At 42.6% G+C, this 17,938-nt stretch overlaps 1 protein-coding gene and 2 pseudogenes across 1 annotated transcript in view; 1 reads left to right on the top strand and 2 right to left on the bottom strand.

Annotated features, from left to right (window-relative positions):
- The window catches only part of HEATR1 (HEAT repeat containing 1), a 51,640-nt gene extending 40,035 nt beyond the window's left edge, over nt 1–11,605 (bottom strand). The window contains 7 exon segments of the mRNA XM_006895373.1: nt 1,123–1,256; nt 1,398–1,609; nt 2,441–2,581; nt 3,431–3,532; nt 5,190–5,331; nt 9,307–9,523; nt 11,464–11,605. Coding sequence (XP_006895435.1) covers nt 1,123–1,256; nt 1,398–1,609; nt 2,441–2,581; nt 3,431–3,532; nt 5,190–5,331; nt 9,307–9,523; nt 11,464–11,605 — 1,090 coding nt within the window.
- Nucleotides 11,606–12,238: 633 nt separating this feature from the next.
- On the top strand, nt 12,239–13,180 carry LOC102859479 (annotated as a pseudogene).
- A 192-nt stretch (nt 13,181–13,372) lies between these two features.
- LOC102859083 lies at nt 13,373–16,256 on the bottom strand (annotated as a pseudogene).
- Between the last annotated feature and the right edge of the window lie 1,682 nt (nt 16,257–17,938).

The raw sequence follows: 17,938 nt of genomic DNA, 5'->3' as shown, positions 1-17,938 counted from the left end.
TTCTTGGCAGTCCATGGTACATTCAATACTCTTCTCCAGTACCACAGCTCAAAAGTGTCAATTCTCCTTCTATCCTCCCTAGTCATTGTCCAACTGTACTAAAAAAAAAAAAAAAAATCTAGAAAATTGCCATTCTTTCCCTGGGTGGTTACAATTTCACGATGAGGTCTGTACAAGGACTCAGATCACAATAAACCATCTGAAAACAAGGCAAACTTCTACTTCAGAACATCTTTCCTGAAGCTGAGAGTTCTCATTTTCTATTCCAGATTTATTTTTAAACATGAACACTGTCTTCAAAGAGAAGGGACCACAACACTCATCTACACAACAAAAGGAAGGTGCTGTCATTTTGCTAGTCACGTTTCTAATATGAATCACTGGGTTAAGAAAAGCTTCATCTCCAAAAGACTCAACATGTTAGAGGGGCTCCTGTGGCATTCCCCAAGTACGTGGGAGAGGTGTTTCCTTCAGCTCTTCCACATTTACTGAGGAACAGAACCAAATACTGCATGCATTATCACTGCTAATTAGTGTTTTGGTATTTTTGTGGAGGAGGGGACAAGGCTTCTCCTCTAAGATTTTCTTGGTCTGATATTTTTGTATGGAGAAAAATCAGCAAAGAAAAATGTTTACTTAGGAATATATTTTTGTCGTGGTTGTTGTCATGTGCCATCGAGTCGCTTGCGACTCATAGCAACCCTATGTACAAGAACCCTAAACGCTGCTCTATCCTGTGCCAACCTCGCCATCTCAAACACACTCATTACAACACCCCAATCACAGAATCGATCCATCTCATCGAGAGTCCAGAGGGAAAAAGAAAATTGATAGTATTTTTCAAGTAGAAATTGTTCATGAATCCATGATTTAAAAAAAACAAAACAAAATAAAAACCATCCAACCAACCAAAAATGGAATTCTGGGCAGATGAGTCAGTTACCAAGGATATCCCCTGATAAAATCGGATTCCTACTGCAAATTTTCCCACTTACAAGAACAGGGACATAACACAAAGCAAAGTGAATAGCAGATATTCCAAACTCTTTTTAGGGACTAAAAAGGGGGTGATTTCCATTTCCAACAAGTTAAGCTTTTAGATACAAGATGCAAACCAAATACCTGTAACCTGATGAATGACGGAGACTACCAGGTGAGGAAGCATGTACCGCAGAAGAGGACTGATGTCATACATTTCAGAAATCCCATGAAGTATCGTAATAAGATCAGGAACATTACACAAGTGAAAAAAGGGCCTTCAAAGAAACAATCACATATGAGGCTGACTTTTATGAACAGTAATTTTAACTTAACTTTAACACTTAACTTCCAAATTTCCCCCCCAATCATTTCACCACTAACTATAACCTCCCCCCTTCTCCATTTGTAACACCTACTTTTTCCCCAGGCTGTCCGGCTTCTGTCTTTGTAGGAGCACGATCAAGCAGCTGAGCCCCTCCTTGATCAGAGAAGGGATTCTGGTCAACGTCTTGATCATTTGAGATGCCAAGGAGTTAACAAAGGAATCTTCCATTGTCACCTTCACAGAAATCTGACATGTTATCATGTACGTGGCAGCTCTGTAATCTGGTAAAGATGACTTCAACCCCTAGGATTTTTAAAACATAAAAAGAAGATAAAAAGTGGTAAGAAACTATATTGCAATCCGAAAGGCACTCAGTGTGAATCCACCAGCTAGCTGCTTTGCAGGAGAAAGATGAACATCTCTTCCTGTGCAATTCATAGCCCCTGAAAAGCCTGCGGAAGGGTCAGCTATGAGTTGGCACAACAGTGACATTTTATTCAATCTCAGTTTTAAACTGACAACCTGAAATTCTCACTGAGTTGCTATTTAATACAGCACAGCATGCCTGGCAGCCAAATGAGCTAAAAGGTGCTGCCCCGTCCCTGAGTGGACACTGAAATGAGATGGGCACCTAGCTTAGAAATGGGGTCTCAGGGATCCCAAGAGACTACACTTCCTCTTCCAAGGGAGACTTCCATCAGATCATTAACAAAGCTGAAGGACCGTCTGGTTAAAGACAACACTGAGTGGCACTGGAGGGAAACAAAACCCAGGTCCTCAGCAGGAAATCCGGAAAGATAGGGAACAAGGGAGTTGGGAAGAAACAGCATTGATGCAACAGCAGGTGAGGCCAAAAGAACAATGCCTTGGAATAACTTTTCTAGTGCACTTCCTCCCAGTGGGTTAGCGTGGCTGCTGAGATGGCCACCATGGGAGCACAGGGGCAGGACCAACGTAGCCAACTTCACTTCTATTCAAGATTCTACTCTGTGCACTTTCTAAAACAAATAAAGACTATGTTTTTACTTAAAAATTAACCTTTACCAACCACATGACATACACTGTCTTAAAACATTTATGTCTTAATTGAAAACTTCCTCTAAGTATGAAACTTTGCACACAAAGGCGGCAAACCTTCTGGACATAGGGGAACAGCTTGGCGACCACGTTGTCCGACACGTTCTCGGCTGCCACCAAAGCAGACACGATGGTTGAAGCATAGAAAGTCAGCAGTACTCTCAGCTGGGCGGAGCTTCCGGGGTGCTCAGCAAAAACCTACAACACAGAACCCAGACACAGAGCCGTTAAGAGACCAACTAGACCCAATTCAAACTCAGGCTCTTCGAGAGTTTTGGCATTTTCACTTCTGCTGTACACTGCAGTGACCAAATAAATACACAAGCCCAAATAAGTATGACGGGACAATCTGCTTTAACAATCTTCTGGAGTTTTCCGATTACCTCACCCACTGTAAACAGAACTTGGCAAAGAAAAGAATTTTTTTGTACATAAAAACATCTTTAGATCATGAAAGACAGAGTCTTAAATTGCGCATGTTCAGCAAGAGTACAAGTTGTTTTCAAAGCCCCATCATTACTTAAGAAAGCTTCAGTCTGTTTTCTCCATTCACAGCAAGGAATCTTTTAAAGAAATTACAGGAAAATCTTCAACTTAAAATGACTCACACTTTGAACCTTCCTGGTTTGGCTTTTTTTTTAAACATCTTATAGTTGGGCATGCACACTACTCCAATCCACCGTGGCTGGTGTGACTTGATCTTATCATTGTGACACGTTTATCGACAGATGGTGAAGGTTATGGCTTAAGGTGTGGAACACTGTCATATAGCTGGCACGGAAGGCCTGGTCTACAGAACTGGTGACAATGGACAGAAAACTGGCCTGTGTTCAACACCCACTTTGTATTACAACCTCCACTTTGTATTACAACTCTGATGCCAGCAAGTAAAGATCAGACTTATAAAATACTTTACTAAAAAAATCCAGTAATAATGAACACTTAAAAAAAGAAGTATCCAAACTCACATCAGACCCTACTTACAAGAAAATTGACAGAATGGAACCGTGTCCTAAGCCAGGGGTTAGGTATACACATCCCACTCACCTTCACAGACTTTGTCACCAGGCTACAAATGAAATCCATGAATCCAAGGTCTTTGTAGCAGTGGGTAATCAGCGTTCCTTTAGCCAAGGGCATCCCAGATTGCTGTGGATGGCAGAAAGAGTAAGTGCTCTAGATAAAAATTCTTTCATTTTCTTCTAAGTAAAATTCCCCCCTTGCTTTCTGTTGGTATTTTAAGTTTCGAGGTTGAAGAATTGTGTTCTTTACTCCTTACCACTGACCTCATTATAATCACCAGCAAGCTTAACTCTCTCTACAGTCCATTTGTCCACTTTTATTCCTATTTGCTCTCCTATTCAGAAAATTCATGCTAACATTTCTGCTATTGCCCCCTACGATATGTTACAGGACAAAGTGATCCTGGCAAATCAATTGGCTTTACCCCAAAATCTTGCTATCTGAGCTTACCTCAGTATGCAACCATCACTTTACTCATCTTTGAATAAATTCCCAACATCTTTCCAACTTTACTAATTTCCTCAAATTCTCCAATGTTTACTTCAAAGACTTGGGCACTTGAAAACATTGTTTTCCCTTTTTACAAGTGGTCTCTGCTCTTCTTCTGTTCTACTTTTATTTTATAACCAAAACAACTCTTCAGCTCCAAAATTAAAAATACCAAAAGGCTTCTAAATATGATCCAGATTCAAATACCAATTCTGCCATTTAATATGAACTCTGGCAAGTAACATAATTGTTTGAGTCTGTCTTCATCTCTAAAAATGGAGGTTAATGAGATGCCAAAATATAAACTGCCTAGTATGGTGGACAATTTATCAACAACTGCGTTATGCGGATGACACAACCCTGCTTGCTGAAACTGAAGAGGACCTGAAGCGCCTACTGCAGAGCGTCAAGGACTGCAGCCTACAATATGGATTGAGGCTCAATGTCAAGAAGACAAAGATTCTCACCACTGGACCAATTGGCAGCATCAGCATGGATGGTGAAGAGATTGAGATTGTACACAGCTTTAGTTTGCTTGGATCCATAGTCAACAGTCTTGGCACCAGCAGACAGGAAATTAAAAGGCGCATTGCCATGGGAAAGTCTGCTGTTAGGGACCTCTCCAAATTACTGAAGAGCAATGGTGTCTCTCTGGAGACTAAGGTGCGTCTGATACAGGCTATGGTCTTCGCAATCACTTGTTATGCATCAGAGAGTTGGACAATGACCAAGGAGGATAGAAGGAGAATTGATGCCTTTGAGCTGTGGTGCTGGAGAAGAGTATTGAGAATACCATGGACTGCTAGGAAAACAGATTTGTCCTGGAGAGGGTTAAACCGGGTGGCTCCTTGGAAGCAAGGACTCTGAGGCTCCATCTAACATACTTTGGACATGTTGTGAGGAGAGACCGGTCCTTGGAGAGGGACATCATGCTTGGGAGGGTGGAGGGACAGCGCAAGAGAGGAAGGCCCTCTATGAGGTGGATTGATTCAGTGACTGGGATAATTGGGATGGGAGTGTTAGAGACAGTGCGATTGGCACAGGACAGAGCGGAGTTTAAGGCTGTTGTACATAGGGTCGCTATGAGTCACAAGCGACTCGACGGCACATAACAACAACAACAACAGCATGAGACAGAGACAGATACTAAATAAAAGCTATTTTTAATAATAGTTTAAAACTGAAGTTATGAAATAAATACAACGTCAGTAACACTTGTAGGAATACTAATAACTTAATTTCTTTTGAATTGAGGTATACAGTCTACAGAAAAAGCATCATTCTAAAATCTTACCTTAACTGGCAATAACCAGAACCATTTGTGCTTAGAATTATTGATTTTCAGGAGCTGTATAACACGCACAAATATTCTTGTCTCGTGGTATGGCAGAACACAAGCAATGAGGCTATCTTGGTTATAAAGATGGATATGGAACCTGGGTGAAAGCAAACATTTTAGAGTGTCAATGTGTCAATACCTGTCAGTATATATTTCCTTACAAATCCCAATCATCTATTTAAAACAACTTGGAATGAATCTAAGCAAAAAAAAAAATTATGTAACTACAATGTTGCAAGGAGGGACCAGTCCTTGGAGAGGGCTGTCATGCTCGGGAGGGTGGAGGGACAGCTCAGGAGAGAAGGCCCTCTATGAGGTGGACTGATTCAGTGACTGAGGTAACAGGGGTAGGTGTGTCAGAGACAGTAAGACTGGCAGGAGAGAGCAGGGTTTAGGGCTGTTGTACAGAGGGTTGCTATGAGTAGCAGGCAACTCATAACAGTAATGACATAACAGTAACAACAATATGACACAAAGAATGTAAGCTATAAATCTTATGTTTTGCACCAAACATATCTCACCAGCTCTGGCAATTATTACGCAGATATGTTTTCATATTCAGTGTCAAAACTTACTCTCCAGTTACTGTCTGTCTGGCACCCTTTCCACATCATGTCAATGGAGCTGTAGGGTGAGTGCAGTCAAACCAACAGCCGTCTGCTTGCCCAGGCAGCAGTTACCAGCTTGCTCCACAGTCCAACCTCTTCAGCTTGCCTAACTACTACTGTATCTCCCACACCAAAAGATTAATTAAAAGAAATCACACTACTTTTTTTCTATCATAGTTATGTACCACATAATGATTACCATATATAGTCCATTCAAGAACTTCACAAACCTTCCTCTCTATCCTAACACAGCAAGTTCTGGTGGTTAAGTAATCACATTACCAATCTTAAGGCATGTGATTTGAATCCACCAGTTCTCTGTGGGAGAAAGAAGGAAAATCTCCTATGCAATTTAAAGCCTCTGAAAATTCGCTGGAGGGTCAGCCATGAGTAGGCGCTCTCACATAACAAATACCCTAACATCAAAGTTAAATTTGGTCATTTCAACACACATAGTCTATCCGTATCTTTCCAATCTTCAAGACCTAGTTTGAGTTTCCTTTTTCAAGATGTTTTTCTTAATCTTCCCAGTCAGTGACCCCTCCCTGTATCCGTACTCTCCTATCCATTTACTGTCCCTCTGGTGAAGTACCACACTCAGTCCTTTGCTGCTGTCCTAAGTTGAAATCTATTTGGCCCCTGACTGACAGCAGCCCCATCCACAAGAGCATGATGTCACGACTGTGACCCACAGGTTCTGACCCCATGCACAAAAGCATGATGGGACCACTGTGACCCACAGGCTCCACAATGGGTGAATTCTGAAATCAGACGCCTGACTTTTCTTCCTAGTGCGGTAGCTCCATCAAAACCTGCTCAGCATCTCATCAGGGAGGCTCCACTCACTGGAGGATGTGGCCACGTACGGGGGCACTAGCTGGGACGCAAACCCCTACCATTGAACCCCCTGCTTCATAACCTCTAACTGTGCTCCCAGTGCCTCAAAACAACAAACATACTAACATAAAAACGAATGCCAAAGAATTAAAGGTAAAATGTAGTTGGAGGATTCATGTTAGGTTTTTGTTAGTTTATGTCCTATCTCTTCCACGACAGTTAATAAACAACTGGTGCCTCACCTTCTCTCCCATGTTTGACACGGTGCATTTCAAATAGTGTTTTTGAAGTACTGCAGAAGCATCTGACACACTGAATCAGAGAGTGGAATGTAAGTACTATAGAGTCATGATTCAGAATTGAATCATGAAAACATTACGCTAAGTGAAATAAGTCAGACACGAAAGGACAAATACTTCCTGATTCCACTTATACAATCAATGCAGAGCTGGCAAATGCAGAGACAACAGCTGCTTAGTGGCTCTCCCGGGCTGGAAGAAGAGAGGTCTGGGGAGCTAGAGTGTTAAGTGGTATTGAGTTTCTATCTACGATGACCCAAAACTTTTGGAAAAGGTAGCAGTGACAGTGCACAATCTGCTCAACTAAAATTACTCTTGAAAATGGTTCAAATGACTTTGTGTTATGCATATTTTAACAAAATACAGTTCAAACATACACATAACACATATACTAGGAAAATAAACTGTAATGTGAAAGCAGATGCCAGGAAGTAATAAAATATAACAAATAAATTTACCAAAACGATTTCCAAAATGTGTGACAGCTCAGTCCTTGCTAATAAACTTCCAATCTGTCCAGTCTCTGTCGCATATTAGCTGTGGGACTCAGGCAACTGCACTCCTCCAAGCCCCAGCTTTCTCAATTTTAAATGAAGATAATGCAAACCTTTCATGAAACAACATGTAAGCAAGAGCCTATGGTGATGAAGGAAGAAGTTCAAGCTGCTCTGAAAGAACTGGCAATAAACATGGCACCAGGAATTGAAGAAACACCAACAATAAACAGATGCTGCCCTAGATGTACTCGCCAAGTTGTGTCAAGAAATCTGGAGGACAACCACCTAGCCAACTGACTGGAAGAGATCTATATTTGTTCCTATTCCACATGGACCTGACAGGGTGACCTGACAGAACGCAGAAATTATTGAACAATATCACTGACATCACATACAAGCAAGATTCTACTGAAGATTATCCAAAAACAACTGGAACAGCACATGAACAGAGAACTGCCAGAAGTGCAGATTTGGTTTAGAAGAGGTCGTGGTACTAAGGATATTGTAGCTAAAGTTAGATGGATCTTGGCTGAAAGCAGGGAGTACCAGAGGAATGTCTATCTGTGTTTCATTGACTACACAAAGCCATTTGACTGTGTGGACCACAAAAAACTGTGGCTGACTCAGAAGAATGGGAATCCCGGAACACTTGATTGTGCTATTGCAAAACCTATACTTGGACCAGGAGGCAGTCGTCAGAACAGAGCAAGGGAACACTGCATGGTTCAAAATTGGAAAGGGTGTACGCCCGGGATGTGTCCTATCTCCATACTTTTTCAATCTATAAGCAGAACAGATTATCAGGGAGGCTGGGCTCTATGAGGAGAAATGTGGCATCAGGATTGGAGGAAGACTCAGCAACAATCTGTGTTATGCAGATGATACAACCTTGGTCGCTGAAACTGAGGAGGACCTGAAGCGCTTGCTGCAGAACGTCAAAGACTGCAACCTTCAATCTGAATTGAAGTTCAATATCAAGAAAAGAAAGATTCTCACCACTGGTCCAATTGGCAACATCAGGATGGATGGTGACGAGATTGAGATTATAAATAGCTTTAGTCTGCATGGCTCCACAATCAACACTCCTGGCACCAGCAGCCAGGAAATTAAAAGACATATTGCGTTGGGAAAATCTGTGGTCAGAGACCTCTCCAAACTACAGAAGAGCAATGATGTCAGTCTGGAGACTAAGGTGCACCCAATACAGGCCATGGTCTTTGCAATCACTTACTATGCATCAAAGAGCTGGACAATGACTAGGGATGAAAGAAGGAGAATTGATGCCTTTGAGCTATGATGCTGGAAAGAGTACTGAATATACCATGGACTGCTAAGAGAACAAACAAGTTCATCCTAGAGAATATGAAACCAGGCTGCTCCTTGGAGGCTTCTTCTGACATACTCTGGACATGTTGCAAGAACTAGACCTTGGAGAGGGACATCATGCTTGGGAGGGTGGAGGGACAGTGCAAGAGAGGAAGACCCTCCATGAGATGGACTGATTCAGAGACTAGGGTAATGGGGGTAGGTGTGTCAGAGACCATGAGATTGGCACAGGGTAGAGCAAGGTTTAGGGCTATTGTACATAGGGTCACTATGAGTTGCAGGTGACTTGACAGCACATAAGAACAACAACAATACAAATCTCTTTCCATTGGCATTCTGAAGATTACATGAGATAATGCACACATTATTGTAAAGACTTGAGTACAAACATTCAACACATGTTAACTACTATTTTTCTAAAGCTGCGGTACCTCAGAGGATGTGAATATTCTCTTCCTAAAGTACTGTTTCTGGTCCACAAGGATTATTCTAATTCTGTGCATACCTGCGAATTAACCACTCCAGACACTTCTGCGCTGGCTTGAGCAGGAAGTATGGGGACAGATGAATAAGGAACAAAGAAATGTTTTCATCCAGCTGCTTGTTCACTGCTTTGGTCTGAACGCTGCGCTCCAAGGTTTTTGCTAGCTGGCTAAACAGTGAGGCTTCAAACTGCTCAAAGGAAGGATCGATGCCAAGAAGCTCCTCTAGGCCAGTGCATCCTAGGAAAAGGTGAGTAAAATAACCCCTTGTTAGTAAAACCATTCCATTTCATTACAGTTTTCCCTGCTGCCCCAACTCACAGTAGCCACAAGCCCAAGAAAAGGAAATGCTGCCCAGTGCTGTGGCATCCACTGGAGTGTGGGTCAGACTGCTGTGAACCAGAGGGTTTTCGCTGGCTGAGTATCACAGACTACTCACCAGGTCTTTATTCCTAGAATGCAACACACAAGACCCCACTGGAAGATGGGCAGTGGCTGCACATGAGGTCCACTGGCCAGGAATTGGTATTAAAGTCCCTCAGTACTTGCAGAATATATTATCTATTCCAAATACAGACTTCTTATTTGTAACAGGTAAAGGAAATCTTATTTCACCAACTACAGGGACAGAAATACTTGATAGAAAAAGCCATTCCTTTTCTTTCTTGATATTATCTATAATAATATAAACATCAAGAAAAGAAAACAAAAATCCTCAGCATCTGCGGATGGAGCGAACAGGCAACATCATGATAAATGGAGAAACAAAACTGTCAACAATTTCACCTTATTTGCATAATCCATATCCTTGGTATCAGCAACCAAGAAATCAAAAGACGTATTACACTGGGAAAATATGCTGGCAAAGACATCTCCATAGGGCTAAAGAGCAAAGACGTCAGTTTACAGAGTAACGTGCACTTGGTCTAAGCCATAGTCTTTTCAATTACTTGCTATGTATCTGAAAGTTAGACAATGACTAACATAAGAATTGATGCTTTTGAGTTACGGTGTTGAAGAAGAGTACTGAAGATCCCACAGACTGACAAAAGAATAAACAAATATGCCTTGGGGTAAGTGCAAACCAGGGTACTACTTAGAAGCAAGGATAGTAAAACTTCATCTCCCATAATTTGGGCATGTTGTTACAGCCAATCCTTGGAAAAGGACATCATGTTTCAAAAATGGGAGAGTCCAGGAAAGACGGGAAGATCCTCCATGAGATGGATCAAGGCAGTGACAGGTGACTGTAGCAACATGTTTAAGTATATTAGAGACAATGAGGATGGCACAGGACGGAGTAGGGTTCAGATCCCTTTGTTCATAGGATCGCTAAGAGTTGTGGTCGACCTGATGATACCCAACAACAATGCAACTACTGCTAATATTTACAGGCTGACACTGTGGTTCTAAGAGTGGGCTCAGGCCTTGCTGTAACTGTGAGGATGTGCAAGTCAGTGTTTTTACTCTATTCTACACAGTATCTCCATAAGTTCAAATCAACTTAATGGCACCTAACAACAATATAACCATATATACGCCAGGCCTATGGGCAGGCACTTCTGCAGCTTAACTACTGCCACTCCTTTTCAGATTGTTTTCCTCTCTACAGAACAGCTAACCTCTCTAATCTGATTTTCTCACCTGTGAAATTTAGACACCTACATGTTGACAATCCAGAGACTAGAAGATCAAACAGCTATGTCTTGGAGGGAGTGCAATCAGAATGCTCTTTACAGGCAAAGATAGCAAAGCTTATCTTACACGTTGGGCATGTTATTAGGAGAAACTATTTCTTGAAGAGGGACATCATGCTTGGAAAGGTGGAGCATCAGTGAAAGAGAGGAAGATCTCCCCCAACAAGATAGATGACACAGTAACTGCAGCAACGGGCTCAAGTATGTCAGAGATGGTGAGGATGGCACAGCACAGGCCAGGGTGCAGGTGTTGTTATCCAGGATCGCTAAGCCAATAGGATTCAACACCTAGCAACAACATACAGTTTAAGCACCTAGCAGAACTACCTGCATATGATAACTTGTTCCATCAATTGTCTCTTAACAACGAAAGTGATCAAGTATCTAGGGAAAAGGGAGGACTAACGAAGAAACTGGAATGATAGGTATGTCAATATATCCAGAAAACGGTAATGAGCTTATCCAAGTCAAAGGATGGCTCACCAATGGCAAAGGCGGTGTCCCTGTCGATGGTAGCCGCTTCCTTGGGGTCAAACAACAGAGAGGCAACTTCATCTCTGGACAGGAGGCTGGGATCGCTCTGAGGGAGGGCGAGTCGCTGTAGCTGTTGGGCTAGAGACGTCATCTTTCCCAGCAGGGCAAGGAGTAGGTTTCCGAAAGTCCAAGTGGACACACTCAACGACTCTGTGAGATCGAAAAGCCTGTTAAGACTAATTTGAAGGCGGGAAACGTACGTACATTCAGATGCAAATACAGGTTTAATAGCAATCACAACTCAAATTAGTCTTGTTCAGACACCGGTAAAGTATCCCACCCCGGACCACCATTTCACTCCCTTCGTACCTGGAGGTCGGGTTTCCTGAACAACTTAAACGCCAACAACGTTCCACCGCAGCATCCACATGGTACCAGAAGCTCCAACTTTGTTCCGGAAGTCAAGATTATACGTCAAAGAACTTCCGGTGCGCCATACTACGGCAAGAGAAGAGGTACAAGCTTTATGGAAACGCGACCGCTTCCGGGTGAGGTCCCGCCCCTCCACTGCCTCCTGCCTTCTGATAGGCCATCTACTAGCACGTGATGTCAAAGTATCATTCTATTGGTGAGCCTTCTATAACCCTTAAGACTATGGAGCCAGAATCATTAACAGATAATTGCAGAGACTCTTTGTTACGTTGTCTGAGTTCGAATTCTCGCTCTATAGTCTCCAAATAAGTGTTTAAAAGACTATGCGAGCCTTCGTGAGCCTCGCGGCACCATGTATCCGACACTGTGCTCCCTCGCGCGCCAGTCTCGCCTCGTGGGGTCTCCGGCCTCGGCTTCAGCCCCGGCTCGTGGCGGCGCGGTCGTCCTCCCTTTCCGGCTCTGGGACGCTGTTCGCATGGCGAGACAAAATTCCTTTCGAATAGAATATGACACCTTTGGAGAACTAAAGGTCCCAAATGATGAGTATTACGGTGCTCAGACAGTGAGATCTACCATGAACTTCAAGATTGGAGGTGCAACAGAACGGATGCCTATTCCAGTTATTAAAGCTTTTGGCATCTTAAAGCGAGCAGCCGCTGAAGTGAACCAAGGTTATGGGCTTGATCCAAAGCTTGCTAATGCAATAATGAAGGCCGCAGATGAGGTAGCTGAAGGTAAATTAAATGATCATTTTCCTCTGGTGGTATGGCAAACTGGGTCAGGAACCCAGATGAATATGAATGTGAATGAAGTAATTAGCAATAGAGCAATTGAAATGTTAGGAGGTGAACTTGGCAGCAAGAAACCTGTGCATCCTAATGATCACATTAATAAAAGCCAGAGCTCAAACGATACTTTTCCTACTGCGATGCACATTGCCGCTGCAGTGGAGGTTCATGAAGTACTGATAACAGGACTGCAGAAGCTCCATGATGCCCTCAATGCAAAATCCAAGGAGTTTGCCCAGGTCATCAAAATTGGGCGAACTCACACGCAGGACGCTGTACCACTTACTCTTGGACAGGAATTTAGTGGTTATGTTCAACAAGTGAAATATGCAATGATGAGAATCAAAACTGCCATGCCGAGGATCTATGAGCTCGCAGCAGGATGCTTCTGTTTCCTTTACAGAAAACTGTGTGGTGGGCATCCAGGCCAACACAGAAAGAATCAGCAAGCTCATGAGCGAGTCTCTGATGCTGGTGACAGCACTCAATCCTCATGTAGGGTATGACAAGGCTGCAAAGATTGCTAAGACAGCACACAAAAATGGATCAACCTTAAAGGAAACGGCCATTGAACTTGGCTATCTCACAGCCGAACAATTTGATGAGTGGGTAAAACCTGCAGACATGTTAGGTCCAAAATAATTGAGATATATTTATAATAAAAAAAATCACGTTCTAGAAAAAGAAAAGAAAAAAGTCTATGCGAATGTGTACTTCGTCTCTAAAGGAAGAACAGGCTGAAAAGGGGTAGGCTGCTGGCCCCAGTCTGACCCCCTGGAACTGCTGACAGATGGACTCCTGCACCTGGAGGCGTGGCTTCATCTTCTTGGAGGCACACAGGGTAGATACTTTCTCCTTTTCAAAACTATAGAGTACGCATTTGGTGACAACTTATTATTGTCTGTATAGGTTTTACCAGCGCCCCAATCAAGACATAACATCCCCATCACCCCCAAAACGTTTTGGTTGAGAGAGATACGGTCCAATAAGAGTTTTCTAGTTGTTGCTTATCTTTGAGCCTACTCTGACTCAGTGATCCCGTGAACACATCTGTTATGCTCGAGCCCATTATGGTAGTCACTGTCAATTCTTCTAGTTAAAGCTCTTCCTCTCTTTTGCACACACCTCTACGTTACCCAGCATAATGTCTGTCAAAAACTATTTCCTCTGGAAAATATGCCCAAAGTTTCACCATCCTTCCCTCTAAGTAGGTTTCTGGTTGCATTTCCTTCAAATCAATTGTTTGTTCTTTTGACAGTATATAGAGTATTCAGTCATCTTCACCAACAGCACAATTCAAAGGCATCACTTCTGTGTTCAACATTCAGAAGCATAGGAAGCAATGCGAAGGAAAATACCATAGCTTGGATTACACACACCTTAGTCTTTAAATTTACATCTTTGCTTGTTAGTGCATTGGGGAAGTCTTTGACAGCTGGTTTTCCCATCGAAGCATGTATTTTTGTTTTTGTCTGCTCTACCATAGGTGTTGATTGTGGATCCAAGTACAGTGAAGTCACTGACAACTTCCAGCTTCACCGCTATCTTCGTAATGATGCCTATTTGTCCAGGGGTGGGGACCACTTCTGTTCTTTTGATATTGAGATGTAACTTGTAGGAAAGGTAGTAGTCTTTGGTCTTGTTCCTTCAGAGTTTCAGTTGAAATTGTTAATATGTGCCATCAACTCACTTGCAACTCATAGGGACCCTATGTACAACAGCTCTGAACCCTACTCTAACCTGAGCCAACCTTATTGTCTCTGACACATCTACCCTCATTACTCCAATCACTGAGTCAATTCATCTTATTGAAAGTCTTCCTCCCTTGCGCTGTCCCTCCACCCTTCCAAGCATGAAGACCCTCTCTTAGGACTGGTCCTTCCTGGAAACATGCCTAAAGTATGTCAGATGAAGCTTCAGAATCCTTGCATATAAGGAGCAGCTTAGTTTCATCCTCTCTAGGACAAACCTGTTCTCCTAGCAGCCGATGCTGCATTCCATATTCTTCTCCAGCACCACAGCTCAAAGACATCAATTCTCCTTCTATCATCTCTAGTCATTGTCCAGCTTTCTGATGCGTAGGAAGTAATTACAAAGACCATGGCCTGGATCAAGCGCACCTTAGTCTCCAGACTGATATCATTGCTCTTCAGTACTCTGGAGAAGTCCCTGACAACAGATTTGCGCAGTATAATTTGTTCATCTTTTTATTTCCTGGCTGCTGGTATAAAAACTATTGATTGTGGATCCAAGCAAACTGAAGCTTTTAACAATCTCAGTCTCTTCATCATCTATCATGATACTGCCAATCAGGTCACTGGTGAGGATCTTTGTTTTCTTGATTTTGAGCTTCAATCCATATTGAAGACTATAGTCTTTGACCTTCTTGAGCTGTTCTGCATATAGATTGAAAAGGTATGGAGAAAGGACCCATCCCTGATGCACTTCCTTCCTGATTTTGAACCATGCAGTGTTTCCCTGCTCTGTTCTGAGGACTGCTTCCTGGTCCAAGCATAGGTTTCACATAAGCACAGTCAAATGTTCTGTGATTCCCATTCTCCTCAAGGTTAATCACAGTTTGTTGTGATCCACACAGTCAAATGCCTTTGTGTTGTCAACGAAACACAGATAGATATTGTTCTGATGTTTTTTACTTTATGCCAAGACCTTCTTTTTTTTTTTTTTAGAACATAATTCACTTTATTTGTTATAGAAAATCCACTAGGTGGTGGCCACAGCTGGAGCCTGAATCCTCTGCATGGAGACTCTGGTGTGAGTCTTTACAAGATGATCTGTGAATTCCTGGTAGGGAGACTTCGTGAACACCGTCTCTTTCCAGAGATCTGGGGTCAGATAGCTGTAGGTCTTTGAGATGGCATCAAAGGTGGCCTTAGCAAAGTTGCCCAGGGTAGCTGTGCAGCCCCTGGCTGAGGTGTAACAGTCATCAATTCCAGCCATCATCAACAGCTTCTTAGGCACAGGGGCCGAGACGATTCCAGTGCCTCAGGGTGCAGGGATCAGACGCACCAACACAGAGCCACAGCGCCCAGTCACCTTGCAGGGAACGGTGTGAGGCTTGCCAATCTTGTTCCCCCAGTAGCCACGCCGCACAGGGACAATGGAGAGCTTGGCTAGAATGATGGCCCCACGGATAGCAGTAGCCACCTCCTTGGAGCACTTGACGCCCAAGCCAACATGGCCGTTATAGTCTCCGATGGCAACAAAGGCCTTGAATCTGGTCCGCTGGCCAGCACGTGTCTGCTTCTGCACTGGCATGATTTTCAACACCTCATCCTTGAGGGACATGCCCAGGAAGAAGTCGATGATCTCAGATTCCTTGATGGACAGGGAGAAGAGATAAATCTCCTCCAATGATTTAATCTTCATATCTTTCACCAGACGGCCCAGTTTGGTGACGGGGAGCCACTCCTTGTCCTCGGCTTTGCCTCCTCGAGCTCCGCGGCCCCTCCCACGGCCCCGGCCCCGACCCCGCAGACCGCTACCGAAGCCTCCGCGGAAACCGCCGCGGGCTCCCATCCCAGGGCCTCCAGGCCCTCCCGCTGCACCGGCGTCATCCGCCATTTGGTGTTTTCTCAGAACCTGCCAAGACCTTCTGACAAAGCCGATAGCGTCTCTAGTGCCACGGCCTCTTCTAAACCCAGCTTGTATTTCTTATAGTTCCCCATCAATGTACTGTCCCCAGTCTTTTCTGAATCTTAAGCAGGATTTTGCTTGCCTGTGATATGAGTGATATGATATGAAAATTCCCTCACTCTGTCGGGTCACTTTTTTTTTTAAACGGAAATAAATATCGATGTACTCAGCTGATGGTTGATGAAAATTATTTGGAAATTCAAAGGAGCAAGTACCAGCTGTACCTCAAGGAACCAGCAGAGGGCACAAGAGCTTTTCATAATCCCTAGAAGATGTTGGTATGAATTACATACAGTTCAACATCAAGAAAACAAAATCTTTAAGTGGACCAGTAAATAGCAACATAATAGACTGAAGAAATATTTGAATTGTCAAGGATTTAATTTTAGTTGGATCCATAATCAACAGGTATGGAAGCAGCAGTCAAAACTCAAACTATATTGCATTGAGCAAATCTATTGCAAGATTCTTTAAAGTGGTCAAAAGGAAAAAAAAGAGTAATTTTGAAAACGAAGATGTGACAGACCCAAGACTTGTTAGGTTCAATCACTTCGTATATATGTGAAACCAGACAATGTAGAAGGAAGACTGAAGAATTGATGCCTTTCCACTATGATGTTGATGAAGAATAAAAAAAAATATATAATATTTCATATCTATCTATCATCTATCTATTTATTATCAATCATCAATCTATCTATCTATCTATCTATCTATCTATCTATCTATCTATCTATCTATCTAATCTATCTATCATCAATCATCTATCTATCATTTATCTATCTATCTATCATCTATCTATCTATCATCATTCATCTATATCTCTCCGAAGAACAGATAAATCTCTCTTGGAAGAAGTAAAGACATACTACTCCTTAGAAACAAGGGTGACAAGACTCTCATGTATTTTGAACTTATCAGGGTGATGTGCAGTATGTCTCCTGGTCTCCTGATTGGTGATACTAAAGATCCATGTCAGATGAAATAATTGACAATTTCAGTCTTGTCTTTATCTATCATGATGCCTTTTGGTCAATGCTAAGGACTACTTTTGTTTTGTTGATGTGAAGGTGTAATCCATGTTGAAGGCTGCAGCAAGTTATTTGCAGTCCTCCTCACTTTCAACAACCAGTGTTGTGACATCTGTGTAAAGCGGGTTCTTGATGAATCTTCCTCCGATCCTGATGCCACACCTTCATAAAGTGCAGCTTCTTGAATGATTTGTTCAGCATAGAGATTGGATAGATATGGAGAAAGGACTCTTTAATACACTATTTTTGTGGAAGGACAAAATAACCAGGAAGAAGTTCAGTAAAGACACAGAAGAACTAAACACTGTGATCAGTCATTTTGTTCTTGTAGACTTGTCACCCGACAGGAGTATGTTGTACGTTCTCCAGCGCACATGAGCATTCTCAAGAGTAGAACATATGGTAGGTCAGTAAGGAAGCTTCAGAAAACCTGGTGGGGATCTGGAAAGACAGGGTAATGGTGAGTATAGTTCAAAGATGATGAGGTCTATAAAATGAAAGGGAATGATTGTATGAAGCACAATGTGAATGAAGGATAGTGGGAAACACAATGTATATGAGTTTTGTAAGCTAACCAAT

Source organism: Elephantulus edwardii, unplaced genomic scaffold (assembly GCF_000299155.1).
Source record: "Elephantulus edwardii isolate Elephantulus edwardi_28Jun2011 unplaced genomic scaffold, EleEdw1.0 scaffold00166, whole genome shotgun sequence".
Taxonomy (NCBI): domain Eukaryota; kingdom Metazoa; phylum Chordata; class Mammalia; order Macroscelidea; family Macroscelididae; genus Elephantulus; species Elephantulus edwardii.
This window is presented reverse-complemented; position numbering and strand designations above follow the sequence as displayed.